Genomic DNA, 23,086 nt, shown 5'->3' with positions numbered 1-23,086 from the left:
CAAATTTATCAAATTTTGCTATTGAAAGTTTTGTAGCTAATTCCACTGCTTGATTAACTCGATTGTTTACCTTTAAGCCAGTCTTGATGAGTTTTGTTAGCACAGCCTGAATTGATAAATGTATTTTAGTTAACATGAAGAAATAAAGATATAAATTATTATTTTTCTTATTTTTAAAAAGAACTTGGGTTTAATAACTGCTAGTTGACAGAAAAATGCTGTTTTAGTTTTTAAAAAATTGTCTTAGGGAAATTGTTATGTGCCTTGTGGTTTCAATATGTATGGGAATATATTTAACTTTTTTTTTCAATATTCTCATTGTTTAGTTTGCATCAAACAAGCTCCTCACAGATGTAATACATTAATGCATTGTGCAATTCATCAGAGCCCACTGAGGTCCAAGTTAATCTCTGAAGTAAGAGGGTTATAGTCCCAGAGGATTTGTTTGATTAGCCACAGTTCTCATTAAATCAGCAGTTTTAAGCTGAACAATTGAATTTGTACCTAGAATCGGCTACAGTTCTCATTGAACATATTTTATTCAGTCTCTATGACTATACATACTTACATGTGCATGAACAAGCACATGTATTTCCTCAAGAAAAAAATGCATTCTGAAGAAAGAAGGACATAATATTTGCATTATGGCAAAAAACTATAATTAATTTCAGTCATCTTTTCATAAGTTGCATATGCTGAAACTAGCATGTATTAAATTAACTTCTAATGCTATTTCCCAGCTGTAAAATTGACCATTTAATGTGGAAAATTATTATTCTTGGCAGGGAACAGACTAATGACTCTGCAGACCTATTTTTGGTAACACGTTGCTTGAGACCAAAATAATAAACTTTGATGTGCATTTCTTTTTCAGAACTGTAGAGATCACACAGGTGGCCCATTTTGCAATAAATGTCTTCCTGGTTTCTATGGCGATCCTACCAAAGGAACTGCTGAGGATTGTCAGCCCTGTGCCTGTCCACTCAACATCCCATCAAATAAGTGAGTAACAAACTTACCTCTCTAAAGAGTTGGGCATCCAGTTCTGTAAGTGCATTTTTATATGGAATGTGCCCTCTCTCTTGTCACACATAAACAGTAAATATGTGCATAAGTTTCTCAGGAATGTAATATGTTTAAAATATAAAATATTTAAAGTTATCATTATTTATTCTGCAGAATTTTGAATACTTTAGCTATAGTTTAGTTGATTTAGTACATAAAGATGGAAGTCAAATAGAATTTCAAAACTAACTCCAAAGAACAGATATATTTTATACAAATGCCCACATGCACATTTATACACACACAGAGTTTTTGTGAGAGTTAGATCAATTAAAATACACAAAGCACCTAAAACAGTCGTTGGACATGGTGAGCCAAAATAAGGGCTTACTATTATCAAGTAATTTGCTCAGTCATAAAACACTAAAGTACCAGACCTGGGCCCTGGACAGTGTAGCTCAGTTAGTTGGAGCATCATCTTGTACACTGGAAGGTCATAGGGTAGATTCCTGGGCCGGGCATATGCCAAGCTTCTGGGTTCTGGGTTCAATACTCCAGGGTACATTCAGATGTAAGAGAGATACAGCCAATTGATGAATCCCTCTCTAAAAAAAATTGAAAATGTTTTAAAATAAAATATTAGAGTTGGAATTTTAAGTCCATGTGTTTTCCTTCCTCTACAGCCTACATTGCAGACTTCTTTAACAAATACAATGTATTTAAGAAATAACATTAAAAGTAGTTAAATGGGAAATTGAGTTAATGTATATTAGTGATCAAATCATTTCCAAAGTTTAAGGTATGAGCCTGAGTGGACACAAAACTGAGGAACCTGTAGCAACAAAGGGTGTCATAGAAGAGGAAGAAGGCAAAAGGGAAAGCTACTGAAAAATAATGAATATAGGAGAACAAATTAAATCCTTTCACAATTAATGGTTAGTGGCCTATGTTGACTGTAGTTTGACACAAACCTTGCTCTCTGGCGTATTTGTGAATGGTTATATCATGCAATAGAGAACCTATTCATTCACTATGGCTGAATGAATTCTGCAGAACCATCTAATATAGACGAAATCCCTTGTTCAACACTACCTTTCAGGAAGAAAGCAGAGGGATTGCTTTTCTCCACTGATTTGTGTTGCACTTCTTCTCAGCCAGAAGTCATATGAACTAGCACAGCTGTCAATCCAGCAGAGCTTATAGCACCATATGAATCTTAGCGTAATACATTTTTAGAATTACATAACTAATTGAATATGTAGAGTTTATGGATTAATCCTCAAGTCTGACCAACATGACTACAAATGCGGAGGGGCCATTAGGGAAAGAACTTTGCGCAATTGTTGGCATTCATAGCTCGTCCTTCTCTGTTTACCATGCTTCTACCTTAAAATGGGCTCTAAGTGTTTCTGAAAGGAAAGAGAAAGTCAGCAAGCATTAGAGCACCATTCATCAGTGTCAAAGGGATTGAGGTACCAGCGCCCAATGAATGTATTTCCTCAAGTCTGTGTATTTCAATTTTGTATGATTATACAGATTTTTTTAAAAAAATCAATAGTAGCAATATCAGTTATACCAAGTATTTAAAGAACCTTCATTTTTCAACGTGGCTACATGTACATACTTTTACCCTTATAAGTAGAATTGGGAATAGAGTAGTAACCTATTTTAAATTCCAGCTTTAAATGTGGTATTTTTGGGAGACAGTGATAATTCACTTATTTATAAAATCCTGCAAGTTTGTATCCAGTGTTCTAAAGTCTTAAATTTAGAACAACTTGGAAAATTAACATACTAGTTTACTGCACAATTGTAATGGAAAGAAAAAATTTATTTTAATCTAATAACCTAGGTTTTCTTTTAAAATCATTAAATAATGGGACACAGTACCTTAGAGGAAGTCTCCTTTTTAAAATAGTCATTACTGCTATTTTAACTCTGAAGACTAAATTGAACATAATATTTTGAATATGGATATATTTATATAAATATTATTGTATGCTATATCAAGAAGAAAAAGAAATCAGCTAGAGATTGCTGCAACCTTTGTCTATAAGTTAAAGCTTAGTGATAGTTTTAACTTGGAGACTTATCTATTTAATCTCTGATCATAAATCTTATGGATCACAAGCGTTTTGGATCTAAATTTCTTACATAACATTGCTAAATAAAACAGATGTGTAGGGAGATAGAGATAAGTATTGGTATACTTATTTTGATGTGTAAATACAAAAAAAGCATGTAATATTCAAATTATATATCCTATATAATAAAACCCTAATATGCAAATTGACCAAATGGTTGCTATGATGTGCACTGACTACCCGGAGGCAGATGCTCAACACAGAAGCTGCCCCTGGGTGGTCAGTACGCTCCCATGGGAGGGTGCTACTCAGCCAGAAGTCAGGTCCAGGACTGCGAGAGGGCGCAGACCAAGCTGAGGGAACCCACACCCTCTAGTGCACTAATGTAATGCACCAGGCCTCTAGTGCTCTAGTGTGTGTGTGTATATATATATATAAATTTCATCAACTATTTACAGTGTCTGCTCTTTACTTAGCCTCATCTTGGTGATGTATATATTATAGCTATGGATTGAAGCTAGATCATGAAATTTATCTCTAGATAAGCAAATCAAATTATAAATATGTCAAATGTTTTATATTAATTTCTGATATCACATAGCTTAGAGATGAAATATTTTATGAAAATAACATATGATTGTTTTTCCTTGAATATCCCAGATGAGTTTGAGTAGTTATTATAATCATAGATTTTCATCAATTAAATAATAAAATTAGAGACATTCTTGGCACAAAGCTGGACAGAAGGCAGACACTCAGTACATTCTACCTACTAATATTATGAATATGTACTTCTTTGAGTGCATCAGGAATGTTAAAATTTATCTTCCTGAAAAAATGGACCACTTCTAGAGCTGACTCTTGGATTCACCCCAGGGCCACATTGAATTATTGTTGAAATTAATAGTTCTAATATAAAATATTATTTTCTAACATTATTCTGAGGCAAAAGGTAAATTTAAGTAAACATTCAACAACATTCTTTAGACATTTTAGACTGTGTTAGATAATTTAGAGTACTTTCCTATACCAAGTTTTATGTCCATATGGGTGATTATGATCTATCATATTAATTCCATAAACCAGAATGGAAAACTGGACTCCTGAGAAATTAAATAACCTGATCATGATCATACAGCTTGCTTGTGGCAGAACCAATATTAGAACCCATATATTCACCTCCCTGTTCTTCTTCCAGTGGGGCCATAGAAATAGAAACAATTTCAGAGACATTGACAAAAAGCAAAGAAAAATAGTTAATAAAACTCAAGGTTAGACAAACTGTAAATGTTCATTGTAAAAATGACCCTGGGGTTTGGCAACCATGATGCTAACTCAAATGTAAGGACTCGGGCAGTTTAAAAAAATTTTTTTTTTCATAGAAAGTTTATTTTTTATTTTATTTTATTTTTAATTTTATTTATTTTTTTATTTTTTTTTATTAAATTATTATCTGTGTACATATTTTAACATTGCCCCCCCCTCCCATACATACCCTCCCTCCCCAGAGTTTTGTGTCCATTGGTTGTACTTATATGCATGTATACAAGTCCTTCGGTTGATCTCTTAGAGATAGTAATGCTTATCGTATGGTACAAGGACTTCTCCACCTTTTCCAACCTATCTTGCAATGAGGTTGTGGCTATATCACTAGTTCTGGCAAATGGTTAGGTGCAGTTAAAAATTGCCCATGCTCTTTCTTCTCTCATGAGAGTCCATCTTGAGGGGGCAGCGTGGCACAGTGGTAAGATGCCCATTCTTTGCTATTTGAATGAATCTGTGGAACAGAGTTCCCTACTAATAAGTATTAGCTATGTAGCATAAACTTGAAATAAGCCTTTCTTGTGCTAAACTAGTAAAATATTGGAGTTTATTTGTAACCATGGATATCTTTTCCTATAGTGATTAGCTAAAAGTTGATCTGTGTGCCTTCCTTGTGTTTACACCTGCCTCCTTTCTCAGAAACTGCAAGTTTAATTATGTAACGGGTGACTAAGTACCTTAGAATTTAAACAAATTAATCTACTTTTGCAAAACATTTTAAAGTATTAAATCACAGCTATGTTTATTGTGCCACTGTAAGAGTTTTCTTCCTACATTTTTAGCATAAAAGGCTTTATTAAGTAGATCATATTACCTCATGTTGCAAAATGAGAAACCCAGGTTTAGAGAAATATAATATCCAAAGACAGAAAATAACCCAATTCTAATTACAAAACCCAATTACAAACATTAATTCAAATTTCATAGTATTTGAAGATAATTAAAGAAACATGTGTTTGCTTAATGGTTTTCCTAAGAATATATAAAACAGAGACCACTGAACTGAAAGAAGAAAACACTTATGAAGAAACGTCAAAAAATCATGTGGCCCAAACCGAAATCATGAAGCAAATGAGTCTTTCCTTCAATTTTCTTCTCTTCTTCTCAGGCCTCTGTTCCTTCTCATTCCCTTGCAGGTTCTAATCCCTTTTGGTTTCTCTTGCTCTACCCAAGTGTTCCAGGTTACAATTAGTTAAAAGGAATTCTTCTTCCTTATTGAATCTACAAACACAGAACATGCCCTGATTGTCTAACCCTAATGATGGAAATGTTAAGCCAGTGACCAAGGGAATGTTAGTCCCAAAAGATAATTTGTTCTCTCTTGCAATAGGTGTGAGATAGCTCAAAGCCATATGTTGACCGGCCATTACCAAGTGAACATGATCTTACAAAATAAAATTTCTACTTTGATTTGATTTGATTTTTCAGGATTTTTTTTTTGTTTTTAACTTTATTGATTCATTTTATCTTTTTAAAAATATTTTTTATTGATTTCAGAGAGGAAGGGAGAGGGAGAAAGAAATAGAAATATCAATGATGAGAGAGAATCATTGGTTACCTGATTCTTGCATACCCGCTCCTGGGAATCAAGCCCGTAACCCAGGCAATTCATTTTATCTTAATGTACATCTGTTTGTAGGTAGAATTAAATTATTTTTGGAGCAAATTCATACATAGCGTGTACGCGCACAAGAGCACGCAAGTGCGCGCACACACACAAACACATCATTATAAGTATAAATTTCTATGTTCAGCCATTAATAAAAATGATTTCCATGTGCATATCTTTACTATGCAGTCCAAAATTAGCTTCTCTTCCTCTTCGTATTTGTGGAAATGCTTGCTCTTTTTGGGTTCTGTGGCATGTAGTAGATACTTCAGGAAGCAGAACACTCCCTCTGCCAATGTAGAACTGGCCAACTAGAGTCAAATGACATAATCTTGGAAGCACTTGAAATCAACAATGACCTTACAGTTCAGTTCCCTTGTTCTGTCACAGAACAGTTAGCTTCAAATTTTGGCCAAACTCAAATCCATTTTTTTGCATTTGCCAATCCAAATTCTATAGACATTTTTTGTTTTCCATGTTTTGTTTTTTTTCATTCTCATCTTACTTTTGGTATTGAATGCTATTTTCTTCATAGCTATATATTCAATTATAGTTATCAGGGAGTGAACCCTCAGTTTATATTGATTAAAGAACACTGAAGCACAAAAGCAGTTATATTTTATGAGGACATTTTGTTTAAATGTATCCTGTCAGGTATTTATATGATTAAAAGTTTACACACACATTTTTTTTATAAGTAGATTTAATGCTGGTTGGATAAAGAAGACAGCATAAGATTAAAATTCAGAAGTCCTGGATCCCATGCTAAATTCTCCTAGTTATAACCTTGGGCAAGAAAAAGTATGTCTGCCAGAAGCAGCTCATAAAATTTGAGAAAAATGCAATAAAATTATTTGCAAAAACCACTCTGAAAATGGAAAGAGCTAATGAAATCTTATGTATTATTATCATTGCTTAAATTTTTCCTGGGAAATAAAAGTACTGACTTTTGTCAGTGACAGCATTTTGCTTTACTTCTGTCAGCTTTAAGCAATGCATGAATATATTAGAAATTTGAAATCTATTTTATACATGGTTTTAAAGTGTCAGAAGCCTTGTCAAGCACCTTTAACATGACTTATGATAAACAGATTTAGGGTTTTTAAAAATAATTGGTGCGTTTTTCCTTCAATCACTATAGTCCCACATGGATGGGAAACGTTTTCCAGAGATGAGGAGATAGTTATAGAATGCCAATCTTGAAAGAAGGCATGCACACATTTTTTAAATTTGTCAAAATCCAGTCCTTCCTTTTATGTGTAAAAACAATAGCAAATCACGGGGTGAGGAAGGGAAATCCTGTTTCTTTTCGCTTTTACATGTGCCTCTTCTCTGCAGTGCAGCCATACTCCTGCCAATAAACTCACCCACAGTGAGCTCCCTGGGGGTCAAAGGTGGCAAGACACAGGCTGCCTCTGAAAGATGTTTCTCCTCTCACAGAGCTCAGGCTGGGTGTGTCTTGATCCTGCTGTTAATGGCAGTCACCATAACCCCTTAACGTGGAATATTTTAACTGGGTAATATTTGTAAACTCAAGATATCACAGACCAAGCTCCCCACCCTCACCCCACTGATATCTCAACAGATTCGTTTAGATTTTCCACTGAGTGGAAATGTTTAAATGATAAAACTACTTGGTTCTGATAGCTTGCTACTATCAAAAACTTAGGATTATTAAATCTTTGAGGGCTACTGTAAGTTAACCCAGAAGAATATTATTCATAATAGTACTGGTGATCTGATCTGCACAAGTGAAGAAAGTATTCCAAAGTCATGCAAGTGTCAGGAGTGGAATGAAGCCGGGCCTTGCAATGTTTAATTTGTTGTTCTCTCTCTAATTCAGTTGGCCATCAAGAAAGCCTCTACTGAATTATCCTGTCATATATAATAGAAAATAAATCTATTTAGGGAAGACAGAATGGGAGAAAGATTAATTGGGGGCATTTCCTTTTATAATGGTAGAGCAGCAGAATTTACAGAATGTGAAATGGTTGATGGCTCTTCAGAGAGCCATCTGTCAATTTGAGGGTAAGGGTTCATGCATGAGAGGTGTCTCTCACAAGGCAAAGAAATGTGGCCAGAGTTGAATGCATTGTTGAAGGCTAAAGCTAACAAGCAATTAGCTACTTGGCTGGTTTTAGACTCAACTCTGTTCCTTCAGACCCACATGGGAAACACATGCAGCAGGAGAGGTAAACTTTGGGATATGCCAGAAGATGAGAAATGGAAATGTTGTTTTAGTTCCTTTGGTTTTATTATTGCACACTTGATCTCTTGTGAAAGCTTTTCGGAGGCTTCCTTCTGTGTTAAGTACTTATGGGCAGCAGCCTGCACACATGCATGCACACATGTGCACACACAGGCATGCACAAAGGCATGCACACATGTTCATGCACACACCTTTGGTAGCAGTACCGAAAGTAGGAACCCCATTCCCACCATTATTCCCACCACCACTTCCACTACCATGTACTGAACTTTCCAAAAACCTCTAACATTTTTCTGGGCGGCTTCAGTTTCAGAAGGCTTTGGCTGGAGAGAAAGAATGTGAGGCTGTATTGTGCCAGGCCTGGGAATCCCTAGAAAGAAGCAGCACAGTCCCACTAGTTACTGGTGATCACGGGCCCAGAACAGTCCAAAGTCAGTTAATAACATGTCACCGGGATATTGCTCTCTATTGGGCTATCTTCATGTCTGCAGAAATAGCAGTGCTATTTCATCCTCGATTGGCCAGACCCTAATCTCTCCATCTATGAGGCGAGAATGACCGGCCCGCATCCTGTTGTCACCGCAGTACAGGAGGAAGAGAAATGAAAAGATACCACTAATGACTTTGTGTCTGTGCTTCTCCCTTGTCCCTGTTGTTTCCCAACAACATCAATGTAGCTTCAGCCCGACGTGCCACTTGGACCGAAGCCTTGGATTGATCTGTGATGAATGCCCTGTCGGGTACGCAGGACCACGCTGCGAGAGGTAAGCGCAAGCACCACTGTCTTTCAAAATGATTTCTACCCGGGGAGTCATAAAACCACAGGCATTATCATCCCGGGCACTGTCCGCCGCCACACGCAGTGCAATGAAAGGACGTCTCTCACCACACTTGTCCAACAGATACATTATATTTTTATAGTTTATTTATTCTCTAGAAATGTCTCTGTAAATCCCTGCTCAGAGGATGTGTGATTAATGTTTTAATCTTAAAAGGTAAGCATCCACCTACAATCTTTGGAGAAAGTATTGCTCAAGTGGAAAGTCTAAGATTTGTCTTACTGCCTACATGGCCACCATTTCTTTTTGGCTTTCTAATTAGTTTTTTTTTTTTTTTTTTTTTTTTTTTTTTTTTTTTTTTTGTCCTTAAATTGTGGCTTAACTCTGTAGTTCATCGTTTAGCAAATAGTTCAGAATTTACCTTAAATATAATTTGAAAACAGAAATAAAATATAATTTGTTATCATGATTGATATCCTCCTCTGAGTGGTTTGGAGTCAGCATTGTGATTCCTGTTGATTTCACTAGGCTGCTGTGCCGTGCAGCCATAGATATCATTGTATGGAATTTGTGTAATTATTTTCCCTCCTGAAGTTTTTCTGAAGAAAAGGTTCTTCTGGATTTCAGTTTCAGTATGAAAATGGTACAGAATTCTCCCTTGATGCCACTGACAAACACAACAATACCTCTCTGGTTTTAGCACTGAAAACAGTCCCCTTTGCTGTCATCCCAGGGAGCGGGGGTAGGATGGGAGGCAGAGGACGTGACCTGCTTTCCCCATCATCACAGAAGCTAACACCACAGAGGGCTGTCTCCGCCTGTCTTCTCCTGTCCTCCTGCCAGCCATCACCCCTATTGCAAGCACGGTGCATAGATGGAGCAAGGGCCATTCTCCCAGAGAGCATTCAGCTGGCAGCTAGCAGTCCATGGGCAAAGTGCCAATGACAGTTCCTAGCAGCAACAAGTACTATTTGTGACTATGGCAGCGTCTGTAAATTAGTAATGGAATAACAGAACTGAAGTAAGAAGGATTTGTTCGCCATCGAGAAGTGGAAGGTCTTTAATTGTGTTTAAAATAAGAGGACATGTGTAGATCACTTATGATAATAGCAGAACATACCATTTCTAAGACAATGAAGAAAACTCATGGAAAGGAGGATAGCAAAACAAGATATGCCAAAATAGTAATTGCACGTCTGTTACATGCAGAACTCTAGTTTTAGGAAACTAGCATGTGGCCAAAGCACCCATACTTTAAGATAGCACTGCTTTGCCCTTGCCGGTTTGATTCATGGTTAGAGCATCAGTCTGAGGCCCAAGACTTGTGGGTTCAATTCCCAGTCATGGGCATGTACCTCAGTTGCATGTTCCATCCCTGATCCCCTTCAGGGGCTCCTGCATGAGGTAACCAATCAATCAATGTGTCTCTCTCATGTTGATGTCTCTCTCTTCCAAGGCTCCTCCCTCCCTCCTTCCCTCCCTCCCTCCCTCCCTCCCTCCCTCCCTCCCTCCCTCCCTCCTTCCCTTCCTTCCCTTCCTTCCTCCCTCCCTCTTTCTCTAAAAATCAATGTAAAAAAATATCCTCAGGTAAAGATTAATATGTATATCACTGCTTTCTTCTGGGGAATATTTTAAACAAATAAGAGAGTCAGGAATGATGTATTTATCATGGCACTTTGCTAAGATTCTAGTCTTTTATCATCTGGGCAAGAGAAGAAAAATTGAAAAGCAGGGCAAAAAGGGATGGATGTTGGAGCATCAAGAGAAATTAATGAGATACACAGACCCTTTAAACCCTGGCCCCTCCCTACCTGACCAAATTTTAATAACTCCTCACTAAGTGAAGAGAGAGGTCAAATTTAAGATTAATTTCACACTTGCTACTAAGAATGCAGAAGTTATTTGAATCTAATTGCTTCATATTTTGAAAATTCACAGATAATTTATCCACATGATTTATATTCAATGTCAAAAAAGTTCTTTTTTTGTTTTTTAAAATCTTAACTCCCAAATTCCAGTTAGCTATTCTCTGCTTCAGAAATGCTTGAGTCTGAATCAAGGCTAACTGTCATTTGATCACCATGCTGGTGAGATTCTACTTGTGTTTCAGTCAGCTTGAGCCCCTGAGTCCTGGATGCCCTTGAGAAAGAGTTGCAGAAATAAAAAAAGAGGGACATTTATACTTACTTGGTAGTACTATTAGCAAAACTATGGCTCCATGTGAGGTTTCAAAGGGCTGCATATGTGGTTTCACAGTTTGTATATTGCATAAAAGGACTTAACCAATGGACAGATTAGGGGATCAAATCCAGTGTGCTTCCTTCTTGCTGTGCCTATTATTTCCCCCCTTTTTTGCATATGCCCAGAGAAAACCATTTTTTTTCTAATTTGTAGAAAGGCACCATATAAACGGTAAACTACAGACATATTGCACAGCCATTTATATTCCAGCCACCCTCCTCTGTGCTTTTGCCAATTCTGTTCCCTCTGCCTGTTCAACTCTTAAAATTCAGCTCTATCTTCCTGAAAGCGTCCTTAATTAATCATAATATGAGTTAGTTGCTCTTTTCTATGCTTGCAAAACAGTATTTGCTCAGCTCTAGACATTCAGTGCTACAGTTTTAAGTATGTCTTTCTTCTTCATGGACTGCAGTACAAAGACTGTGTCTTATTTGTATTAGTATTATGTAATAGTGCACAGAAGATGTTTGAGGAAGGTCAGGAGCGGGGGGGGGGGGGGGGGGGCGGGGTGGAGCAAGAGCTTGTCTAATTTGATTAGGGAGATTTAAGCATTCTTTTCAGTTCATATTTAATGGAAACATATGCTGCAATTTTAGCCAAAAGCTGTTGAAGAAATGATGGAGTAGAGTGGGATAACAATCTCACTAATGTTACTTTCTTCTTCTTACTGTTATCTCTATCCACCTCTGCCAGTCTTTCTATCCCTATCTCTATCTCTATCTCTGTCTCTGTCTCTATCACCTCATCTCTCTTTCTCTAATCTTCATCTCCATCTCCATCTCTGTCTCTATTCTATCTCATATTTCTATCTTGGCCTCTCTTCCTCTATATTGCTTCTAAGTCATTACATAACTGCATGTGTTACCTGGAGTATCACTTATATTTAAAGTGTCTCTTTCTAAAATACTGCAACTTTATTTGAAAAAAAGTTAGAAAATATGGAACAAAACTGTGACTTTGTTATGTCAAGGTGTTCCTCTCTAGCAAGAAATTCAAAAAGCTCTTCGTTTTGTTGTTTTTTTTAAATCCTCATACTGTCTTGCATATGAAAATGAGAGGACTTCAGATTTTTAATTACAAGTAATGTTGGTAGGGTGAAATTCTGAGAATAAGAACTTGGAAAAGTCCAATGGACTATGATTTACACCAATTTTTATTAAATGAGTCCTAGTTGATCAGACTATACAGACTATTATTATTAAGAAAAGCTATATGGTTAACAGTATTGTTTTCACTGACCCTAGAATCGCTTCTATTGAAACAGTTTTATAAGTCTCTAAGAATACTATTCTATGTATAGGATCCCATATACATATTTATTAGTAATAAAACTTGAATGCACAATTTTCAATAAAGTGACATATGGATTATCTATCATGCATAATTAATTAGTAAGTATATGTTCTACAATAAAAAATAAAAGTTTGATACTTCTTCAGTTACTCTAATTTTCTCATGGACAGAGGTGTGTTTTTTTGTTTGTTTGTTTGTTTGTTTTGTGTGCATGTGTTTATTGTGGGAGAATTGTAGACTTATTAATTGGTATCTGTTGTTGAGAAAAATTTCCAGATCTTGTTATAGAACACCATCTCTCCTGAGGGCAGTAAGTCATTTTGAGGAAAGTGAGCCGAAAATAATGGGTTTTTGTTGACTGTGATAATGATCATTGTATATTGTTATTCTAGAGAAGCAGTCACTCTCTTAATAGTAAACTAAATGAGATACATTTGGGTGTGCTCATAAGCTCTGAATATCAAGTAAGGCAAGAAGAATTGGGTTAAAATTCAAAAAGATTTTCCTATTATGTTTGTTAAATTCCACCCTGAAGGGATTGTGGGGGAATGTTAAGCACTGAAACATTAGTTCACCTTTTACAAAAAGAATTAATAAGCAATTGTCTAATTATATTTATATCTGTGGGTGGCAATGTTTTTCCAATCAATATTTATAATAATTATATAAAATGATTTATAAAATATTTTATAAATATAATTTTAAAATTAATATAATTAATATAATTTTAAAAATTATGATAAAAGGTTAATTCTGCAAGACTTATTGCATCAATATATGTTCTAGAAAACTTGGACTGAATTAATGACTTTGCACCATAATTGTGATATTATTAAAGTATCCTCCTATGATGTACTGGATTTAAACCATTTCTTCTTCTACTGGTAGAGAGCATTTCTCTACACAGTGACTTACACATCTGTGGTTAGATGAACATAATAGTAATGTACTATAGAAATTATATTCTCCCACATGGTTTTTGTTCCCCTTTAATTTTGAACTTGTTGAAAAAGTCATTTTATGTTGCTAATATAGTGCAGATAACAGAGCTGCCCGACTGTTATATTTTAGATACACTGTTTTGCTTCTCTTTTTGCAAGTGTGGCTTAATAGGAAGCAAGAGCAAATGTAAGAGAAGACAGAGCAGAATATAAATAGCTGCTTCCTATAAAGATGTATTTGTGCATCTGTAGCATGAAGTAACATTTTTAAATATAATATAGGGGAAGAGGATAATTTTATACTATAAATTTTTAAAATCTCTGCCATGCCTTATAAAAAACTTGTTTTTCCAATAATATATAAAATAGTGATTAGTCCTTTTTTATTTATTTTAAAATATATTTTATTGATTGTTTACAGAAAGGAAGAGAGAGGGATAGAGAGTTAGAAACATTGATGAGAGAGAATCATCAATCAGCTGCCTCCTGCACACCCCCCACTGGGAATGTGCCCACAACCAAGGTACATGCCCTTGACCAGAATCGAACCTGGGACCTTTCATTCCACAGGCCGATGTTCTATCCACTGAGCCAAACCGGTTTTGGCCTATTAGTCCTTTTAAAAACAAACAAACAAAACAAAACAAAACAAAACACTAGAGTTTGCTAATACGAGTTGTGGCACAGTTAGGCATCACCTTTCAGCATGTTAACATAGTACTAAGTATAAGCACATGCACTTCTCAGTAAAGACTCTTTCATGAAAATCTGCCTTTGTTTGGGTATGCAAACACATACAAACCTATTGTTAATGTAGAGATACCCATAGCTTCCACCCAAATAATAAAGAGATCCTTTTGAGTTATAATTTTCTATTTAATACATTTTGGAATTCTCACTACTGAATTTCCTTGTGAGCCTGTTTTCTTATAAAAAGTTCTTGCTGAACAAACACCAAAAAACATGAACCTTACACATTTGTACAGAAAATAACCAATTGGAGTAGATAGATATACAGTGTTGTACTATAATACAAAGGCTTTCCAACATGGATGTGGATTCCTCTAACATGCCAGGAGCAGATTTCTTATCATGCTTTGGTCTCGTCTTCAGTGCCAGTAACAAGATTTCTTTTTTTCTTTTTTTTTTTTTTTCTTGCTGAAATCTAATTACTAGTGGGACTGGCAGGATTTCATCTTGTATCTACACTACAGTTGTAGAAAAACACTTTTAATCATCTTGCATTTGAGAAAAGGAACACTTAGAAAGAAAATGTGTCCTGAGAGAGGGATAGTGTGGAAAATATGTAGTAAGTATTACGCAGATGAGTTTCACTAATTCCTCCCAAGTACTCACTGGTGAATTCTTTTGCCTTAGGTGTGCAGAAGGCTATTTTGGACAACCTTCTGTAGCTGGAGGATCATGTCAGCCATGCCAATGCAATGACAACCTTGACTTCTCCATTCCTGGCAGCTGTGACAGCTTGTCTGGCGCCTGTCTGATATGTAAGCCAGGTACAACAGGCCGGTACTGTGAGCGCTGTGCTGATGGATATTTTGGAGACGCAGTTGATGCAAGGAACTGTCAGCGTAAGTTTGAACTATTGATGCCCCTGACAAAATTGATGCATTGCACCTCAGAGTAGCTGATGAGTTCTTGAGTGAGATTGGAGAGTAGGAAATTATGTGTAATACATCTATGATAGACGCACAACCTATACACAGTCTGACGATCCTAAAATATTTTCCTACTAGTAGAGTAAATCCCTGAGAAATTAATGCATTGTTCAAGTGCCATTGTTTTTTCAAATGATGCACACATTTCTGTTTACATGTGGGGCAAATATTCTAAAATAATGTATGTCCATAGCAGAAAAGAAAATGTTGAAAAATAGGTTGGACCTACTTAGCCTTTATTGATTTATCTCAGATCTAATTATTTTCTTGAAATAAATGTGTCTTCCCACATTATTAAATTAGTATCTCAGTAGGTGTGAATCTATTCCTTTCATATGTGAACTTTACGTTCTTGCATTTCATCATAGTTGGAAGATTCTGCCAATATTTTTGCACACTGTCATTTGTAATTGTTAAATGAGTAACCTTCACCTTAGGTCTATTCATAGAGTGCTGTTATCTTTCCACAAAAGGAGCTATTGTAGGGCCTCATCCATAATGGTCAGTATATCCCTCCCTCATCTTTCCCTTCTTAGTTCTGTTATAGTGTTGCAGAGAAGTTGCCCATTCTTTATATTAGTACTAATATAAATGCAAGGGAGATCTTGTGGAGAGTTAAATGGAATGTTAGTCCATATTAGCCCTTGAGTGGTTTGCACTGCCATCATCAGATTCATCTGTTGTCACAATCCTCAAGCAGAACAAATAACAGCCCAACAATTTTATTCTGCCAGTTGCACTATGTAACAAGAGACTCTTCCAATAATTCAGTGGCTCCCGGGAGCTGCAAAAATATAGAAACCACTGGAAATCTAATATGTTAGTGTCTATGTTGTAAACACCCATTTCAATAAGAGCGGTGTCTTTCTCCTCATAGATTTGTAAGATGAGTGTCAGTTTTTTGTCACTTGAAAATGGCAATTTGTTGAATCAAAACCAAATCTCTCTGGGACAATGACATCTATTAGTTTCATCTGTCAATTAATAATTTTTAAAGCAGATTTTCCAACAGCTCTGGAGGGCTTTTAAACACTGTGGGTTTATGGCATCTTTGAAAAATAATCAGGAGCTTTTAAGAAATGTGTCCATTCAAGCACATCATCTATGATCTGCACTTTCTAGCTGTGTGATCTTGGGCAAGACATTTCACCTCACTGAGACTCAGTGTCATCATTTACATAAAGGGTCACCATTTTCTGTGGGGACGAAAGGATCTACCCCACAGAAAGTATCCAGTGAGCTGCCTGGGATCTGGCATGTTCACACATGGTAGCTCCTTTCGTAGAAGTGCTGTGGTGGTCGTGAGTTCTCTGAGCTCTGTGGGATGTTCATTTTAGGGCTGTATAAATCATTTAATGACCTTTTTTTAAAAACTATTTTCCAATAAACCCCTCCAAAAATTTTGAGGAGATTCCTTCATTCATTTTATTGTGGTAAATCAAGGGTCAATGGCATCAAATCTTAAGAACACATACAAGAATAAGGTATGAAAACGTTTGTGAACCATCACCAATTTTTATATTACTTGCCATGAGCAATAGACATGATTAGGGTTTTTAATGCTTCTTGGCATGTCATTAAGAATAAAACTATAAGAAACTAATTTATTATCTATTTTGAAGCTAATTTTTCACAGATGCAATAACTTTTCTCTGCATAGGTGATAAACCCTCAAGAGAATAAAATTCACGATAAACAATGATTTACTTGCCTCTAAATTTCTTCATGGAAAGTACACTACTCCAAAAAAATATATTTTGCTTATCAAATTTATCTATAGTGTTCGTGCCATACATTTCTTTTAAAATGCCACTTTATTTTACACTGCTTTTGTTATTTTTAAGTTGACAACAATTGTCATTAATTAAGAATGACATTAAGGTCATACATTTCATTTAAAAATGCCACTTAAAAATTCTACATTGCTTACATTATTTTCAGAATGACTTTAATTTATTGTAAATTTAATCTTCTCCTCCCCCTCTAAGAAAAAGTGGATTCTAAATTATTAATTATTTAAGATTTTAAAAACATTTCTTATAATATGCATAAGAAACATACATAAAGATATTTAAAAGGTCTATACAGTAATTCTAGTGTTCAAATGAAATGAATAAAGAAAATATTTTTTCAGCCTTTCCTCAGACCCCAAATATAGACTGTCCTTGGACCATGTCCCAAGGAAAGCGACTGGCTGCAGATGGGGCTGGGCCCTTAGCATCAACACCCACTCAATTGCTATCAAGTTGGCAGACACTGAAGGCCAAACTACTGGAAGAAAAATCAAACAGTTTTTAGAAAAGCAATAAAACTAAGTGGAATCTGGAGCCAGATGAACAGAATAATAACATACGCTGATGGAGTAGCTATTTATAATGTATTTATAAGCTGTGCTCAGATCAAGGTATCCAGAAACATGAAATATTGTGTAAAATTTTACAAAACCATTTATGAATAATCTAAATTCCCATATCATCTTCCCCTTATATATTTTTTTTTATTCTGAAATCAATGAAATTGTATATACCATTGAAAATATACTCATAGAGTTCAGAGTGAGCCAATAATTAGGGTTGCATTTGTAAAAAGACCACTTATTTTTTAAACTGATATATGGGTCAGGATGATATCAGACAACTTCATAACACAGAAATGACAAATAATTACTTAAGCCAAATATATTTTCTATCTTCAGAGATAGTAAGTTGTAAAGTAAAAGTTCTTCCTGAAAATTGTAATGCTATATTCTTAGTATAATTGAAACAATGCTTTTATCTTACATACTTTCTAATCTTAAAGGTATGTATGTGTGTCAGTATATATATTTCATATATATATAAATTTTCCCCTCAAACTCATGATTTGAGCTTAACCAAAACAGGCACTTAGTAAATAATTACTAAATTTTATAAAAGTAATGTTGCTCGATTAATAATGGCATTAATATTATACCAGGGGTGCTATTAATTTTGATAATTTCTCAAAAATATTTTAGTTCAATAGTTAATATGCATTACTTAAGATGGGGATTATAATATTTTTAATGTTACTCCAATGTGCCTATAAAGAAGTGAAAGAGCTGAAGAAGTGATGGAAATACTATTCACCTGGAGTCTGGGGACTGAGGTTCTGGACTCAGCTATATCACCTACCAACCATGGCCTTGTATGAGTTATGGCTTCTTTGAATTTCAATGTCTTTATTCTCAACATTGGAATAATCATGATGATATTAATATTTCAGTAGCATATCGATGTGCCAGGTACTGTGCTAAAGCTTTTTGCAACTTAATCATACAGTTTGTAGAGTTGTAAGGATCAAATGACATAAAGCTTGGCAGGTCACCTAGCACAGAGGTGGAGAACCTTTTTTCTGCCAAGGACCATATGGATATTTATAATGTAATTCATGGGCCATACAAATTTATCAACTTAAATATTAGCCTGCTCTATTTGGTAACATTTAATTAACTCATCCCTAATGCCTTGGCATGGCCAGACCAAATGATTCTGTGGGCCTCATACAACCCCCCACCCCTGATCTAGCAAGTCAGAAAACATTCTCTTCTAAAAAGTTAGTTGTCAGTAGTACTACCTTGGGGATATTATTATTCAATAAGCCTATTTAGACTATTACAAAGCGTTTCCCAGTGACTGATCTCTCTTTTCTTTACAGCTTGTCGCTGTAATGCCAATGGCTCCTTCTCTGAGGTTTGCCACACTCAGACAGGACAGTGTGAATGCAGACCCAATGTGCAGGGCCGGCGGTGTGATGAATGTAAGGTAAGGAGTATGAGCTTACTTTCTCCCTGAAAAGTGTCATTAGCTTTCGATGATGCACATTTTAGTATATTAAAAGAAAGGTTCGGGATTATCTAATTCGACATGTGAAATTACTGGGATCACTGAAATAGTTTCTCAAGATAGGACAAAATTTGCTGTACATTAGCATTTGACCTTCAACCTGTTATTTCCTTGGTTTTGTGTAATATTTACTACACTTCAGATGTTTCTGAATCAGATAACAGAAATCTACTCTCCAGTCTACAGAGACAGAAATATCTTTCCTTTGCCTTTACCTTGTTGGCAGAATGAAATGTATCATACCGTTTGCTTTTAGCAAACTCCTTGTTGCAGTTCCATCATTTAGATGTCAGTTCCAATGAGCACTTTACTTAAATGTTTTCAGTAGAGAAACTCATCGAGGTAGTTTTTGGATACACCCTTTGGCTAAAGTGAAACATTCATAAAAATCTCTTGCTCTCAGTTCTGAACCCATTGCGGGCCCCCCTTCCCCTCCCCCCCCCTTCAATAGGGAAAGACCTTGAGATCCCTCTGTGAGAGCAGGTGGGTTTGCACCACCTCTCACATAAATATATATTTTTGGTGATAACAGTGGTTAAATAGGAGCAAGCACTTCTCAGAGGTCATCAAACTGACCTTTCTGTAGGAAGCTTGAAAATGTCACCTGCTTCTATCTCCTGAATAATATTGTATGCTCTCACTTTTGTTTGTTTTTCTTTTTCTCTTGGCCTTTAAAGTCCAATATGTGGTGGGACCCCAAGAAACGATTCTGTGTGTTATGTGACTGCAACCCCGTTGGCTCCCTGTCAGCACAGTGTGATCTGACAGGAAAATGTGTCTGTAAATCAGGCTTCGTAGGGAAGCAGTGCAGCCTGGGCAGGCAGGTGCACCGACAGAAGGAGCCTCCACGAAGAACGCCACCGGTTCTGGGGTCTCCCCAGAGATGGGGTCCCAGCAGCTCCAGAGGCTGCCCTCGGGGGGCCTACTGGCCCGCGGCTCGGGTAATCCCAGCGGTGCTGCATGGCTCTAGTGTGGCATGTTGTGTTCTGTGTGCTGCGGCTGACAATCCCTGATGCCATTTTACAAAAAAAAAAAAAAAAAAAAATGGTTGCTAAGTGTGCAAGTTGCAAATGCAAAAACTGGACATTGATGCCTTGCCTTTTGAAAACAGCTATCCATGTTTCCAAAGATATATTCAAGATCATAGGTTAATGACGTTTTGATTAACCATGGATATGTAGAAAACAGAGAAAAATATAAGTGTGGGAACCTTAAATCTTAGAAGTGGAAAGGTTCTCGGGTATCCTTTGGAGCAAACTCATCTCTTTGAAGGAACAAATAAAGGGAAACCTAGCAAAGTAAGTAAGTTGCCCAAGAAAATTGAGCTCATCGACCTGCCAATTTCAGCATAATGAATGATTTGATTACATGTCCACATCGTAATTTTGCTCTAGGTTACAACCAACACAAGAAACACATTGTACATGCACAACATACACAAAGTACGGAAGCGTATTCTCTGTTACAAAAGGTCGGACCCCTTCTCATAAGGCAAAACAAAACAAATGTTGGGGGAAGGAAGGAGGGGAAGCGAGGCCCACAGCCAGTCTGCAGAGTAGCAGGGGACGATGAGGCTTGCCAGTGTAGAATCGGATCCTGTGGGAGAGCTGAGGGCAGGGGAATGTGAGAATGTACTACAAAGTAAGGAAGTGAAGGGATGGCTCCTATTGACATTTTAAGAAAACTAGTTCTCCTTTCAGACTGCCTCAGATCAAATCTCAGCTTCACCACTTCCTAGCAATAAAACAGTTCCTTAAATCTTCCATAACTCAGCTTCTTCATCTCTAGTAGGATCCACTTCAGGGTTTGCATCTGTTAGGGTTTTCCAAGAGGCAAACGCCAAGAGACTTACTACTGCAAAAAAAACAACAAAACAAAACAAAAAAAATGCCCATGAAGGATGACAGGGGAGGGAGTGTAGTGTGCAGGGAGCCTTCTGCTGCCATGCAGGTCTGACTGTGAAAAAGGAGAGAGGGAAGGAAAAATAGGAAGAAAAGCCTCCATTCGGTGCATTCTGCCCAAATCCCAAGTTCTTGGCCAAGCCAATGGGAAATGCTGAAGCAAAATTTGCTCCTTTGGGGAATCCTGGTTTGCACAGAAAGGTCATCAGTTATTGACTAGAAGAAGTGATACCTGCGGTGAGCTCCTCCTGTGGAAGCTGCAGGCTGTCCCTCAGCGACACTCCTCATGGCAGGCTCTCTTGCAGGAAGCTCTGTTGAGACACCCCCATGCCTGTTTCAGGGCAGTCATGAGAACAGTGCATAAAGGATGGACACATACGGAGAATTCTTTGTACATGTTAGGTATTAATGCTATTGTTATGAAAATGAAGAAATCTTTAGAAGAGATCATGTTTTTAAATTAAAAAAAAAATACATGCATTAAGTAAAAAAAAGAAGCACTAACTCAGTGGTCGGCAAACTCTTTAGTCAACAGAGCCAAATATCAACAGTACAAGGATTGAAATTTCTTTTGAGAGCCAAGTTTTTTAAACTTAAGCTATATAGGTAGGTACATTGTTATTAACTTAATTAGGGTACGTCTTCAATCGCACTGTACGTGTGCTCCCGCACGTGGTATTTTGTGGAAGAGCCACACTCAAGGGGCCAAAGAGCCGCATGTGGCTCGCGAGCCACGGTTTGCCAACCACTGCACTAACTGATCAAAATGTCTCCAGTATATAAAATTAGCAGAAATTCAATCCTCATTCATGTCCTTTTCCTACAAATTTCACAGCACAGCTGTATGGAGCGGTGTCTGTTCTCTGTGGCAGTATGCCAGAGTTAGAAGCACCAACTCTGAGGGCCGCTGGCTAATTGGAATCCTGACTGCTCCATTGGTGAGCTGGTTACCTTGGGCAAATTACTTGACTTTGCTCTGCCTTAGTGTCACTACCCTGTAAAAAGGTGATAATATTTATCTCCCAAGATTATCTTGAAGATGAAATGAATTGCTATTTATAGAGGACTTTAGAACAGTGCTTGGCATACTGTAAGCACAATATATAAGTTCTAGCTGTTATTATTACCCTAAGTAAGAATAATTTATGGGAGCGCAACAAACTTCCCAGTGAAACTGACTGACACTCTCTCCCACATTGTTTTGCCTCATTAATTTCCATTACTGACTAAGGATGTTTGCTCTTTAAGTTTGTTTACATCAGGGGTTTTCCCTAGTCTCTGAAATACATTTTTGAACAGCAAACTTGTTAAAATTGTGTTACTGAAAGTTGGCGGTATTTATTTTGGTATAACTTAGCCTTTAAAACTGCATAATATAAACACTAGAAAAATATGGTAGAGACATGTCTTCTTGTAAATTTCTTTACATGATCAACTTTGGAAATTTTAAGTGATAACTATTATTTGTAAGCTAATTTAATATTTTATTATTTTTTTGATTATATTTATGTGTGTATACATGTATATGTGTGTGTGTGTATGTATATGTACACTGAGTAGCCAGATTATTATGATCTCTGAACACATAATACTCTGGCCAATCTGTGTGTGTGTGTGTATATATATATATATATGTATATATATTATCAATATATATATTACACACACACACACACACACACACACACACACACACACACATATATATATATATATATATATATATATATATATATATATATATATATATATATATATTTGAGGCCTGGTGCTTGAATTCATGCATGAGTGGGGTCTGGCCAGCCTGGCCAGGGGGAGAGGACATGGGCGGTTGGCCAGCCTGCCTGCTGGTTGAGGGGACAATTTGCATATTAGCCTTTTATTATATAGGATATACACTGAGTGGCCAGATTATTATGCATTCAGAGATCATAATAATCTGGCCACTCAGTGTATATGTAAATATACTAAGTAAAAAAATATTTGGGAAATAAAGATGAATATAAAGTACTATCTTTATAATTCAGATTTCTAAGTGAAGAATATTTAGAAAATAAAAGCAAATGCAAATACAATTCAGATATTTTTAAAAACTATTTTACTATATTATGTTTTAGTCTTTTTTATATGTATATCTTTTCATTTGTGTATATCTGAGTGGT

At 36.3% G+C, this 23,086-nt stretch overlaps 1 protein-coding gene across 2 annotated transcripts in view; it reads left to right on the top strand.

Moving 5' to 3' along the window:
- Positions 1-23,086, top strand: part of LAMA2 (laminin subunit alpha 2) — a 447,053-nt gene that overhangs the window by 250,725 nt on the left and 173,242 nt on the right. For both annotated transcript variants that reach the window (XM_084889596.1, XM_084889597.1), the window contains 4 exons: positions 875-1,002; positions 8,908-8,994; positions 14,862-15,073; positions 18,836-18,942. In XM_084889596.1, coding sequence (XP_084745722.1) covers positions 875-1,002; positions 8,908-8,994; positions 14,862-15,073; positions 18,836-18,942 — 534 coding nt within the window. The remainder of the gene's footprint in view (positions 1-874; positions 1,003-8,907; positions 8,995-14,861; positions 15,074-18,835; positions 18,943-23,086) is intronic.

The sequence above is a fragment of the Pipistrellus hanaki genome, assembly GCF_964339955.1.
Source record: "Pipistrellus hanaki genome assembly, chromosome: 7".
NCBI lineage: Eukaryota > Metazoa > Chordata > Mammalia > Chiroptera > Vespertilionidae > Pipistrellus > Pipistrellus hanaki.
The sequence above is the reverse complement of the archived record's forward strand: the minus strand, read 5'-3'. Positions and strand labels throughout refer to the sequence as shown.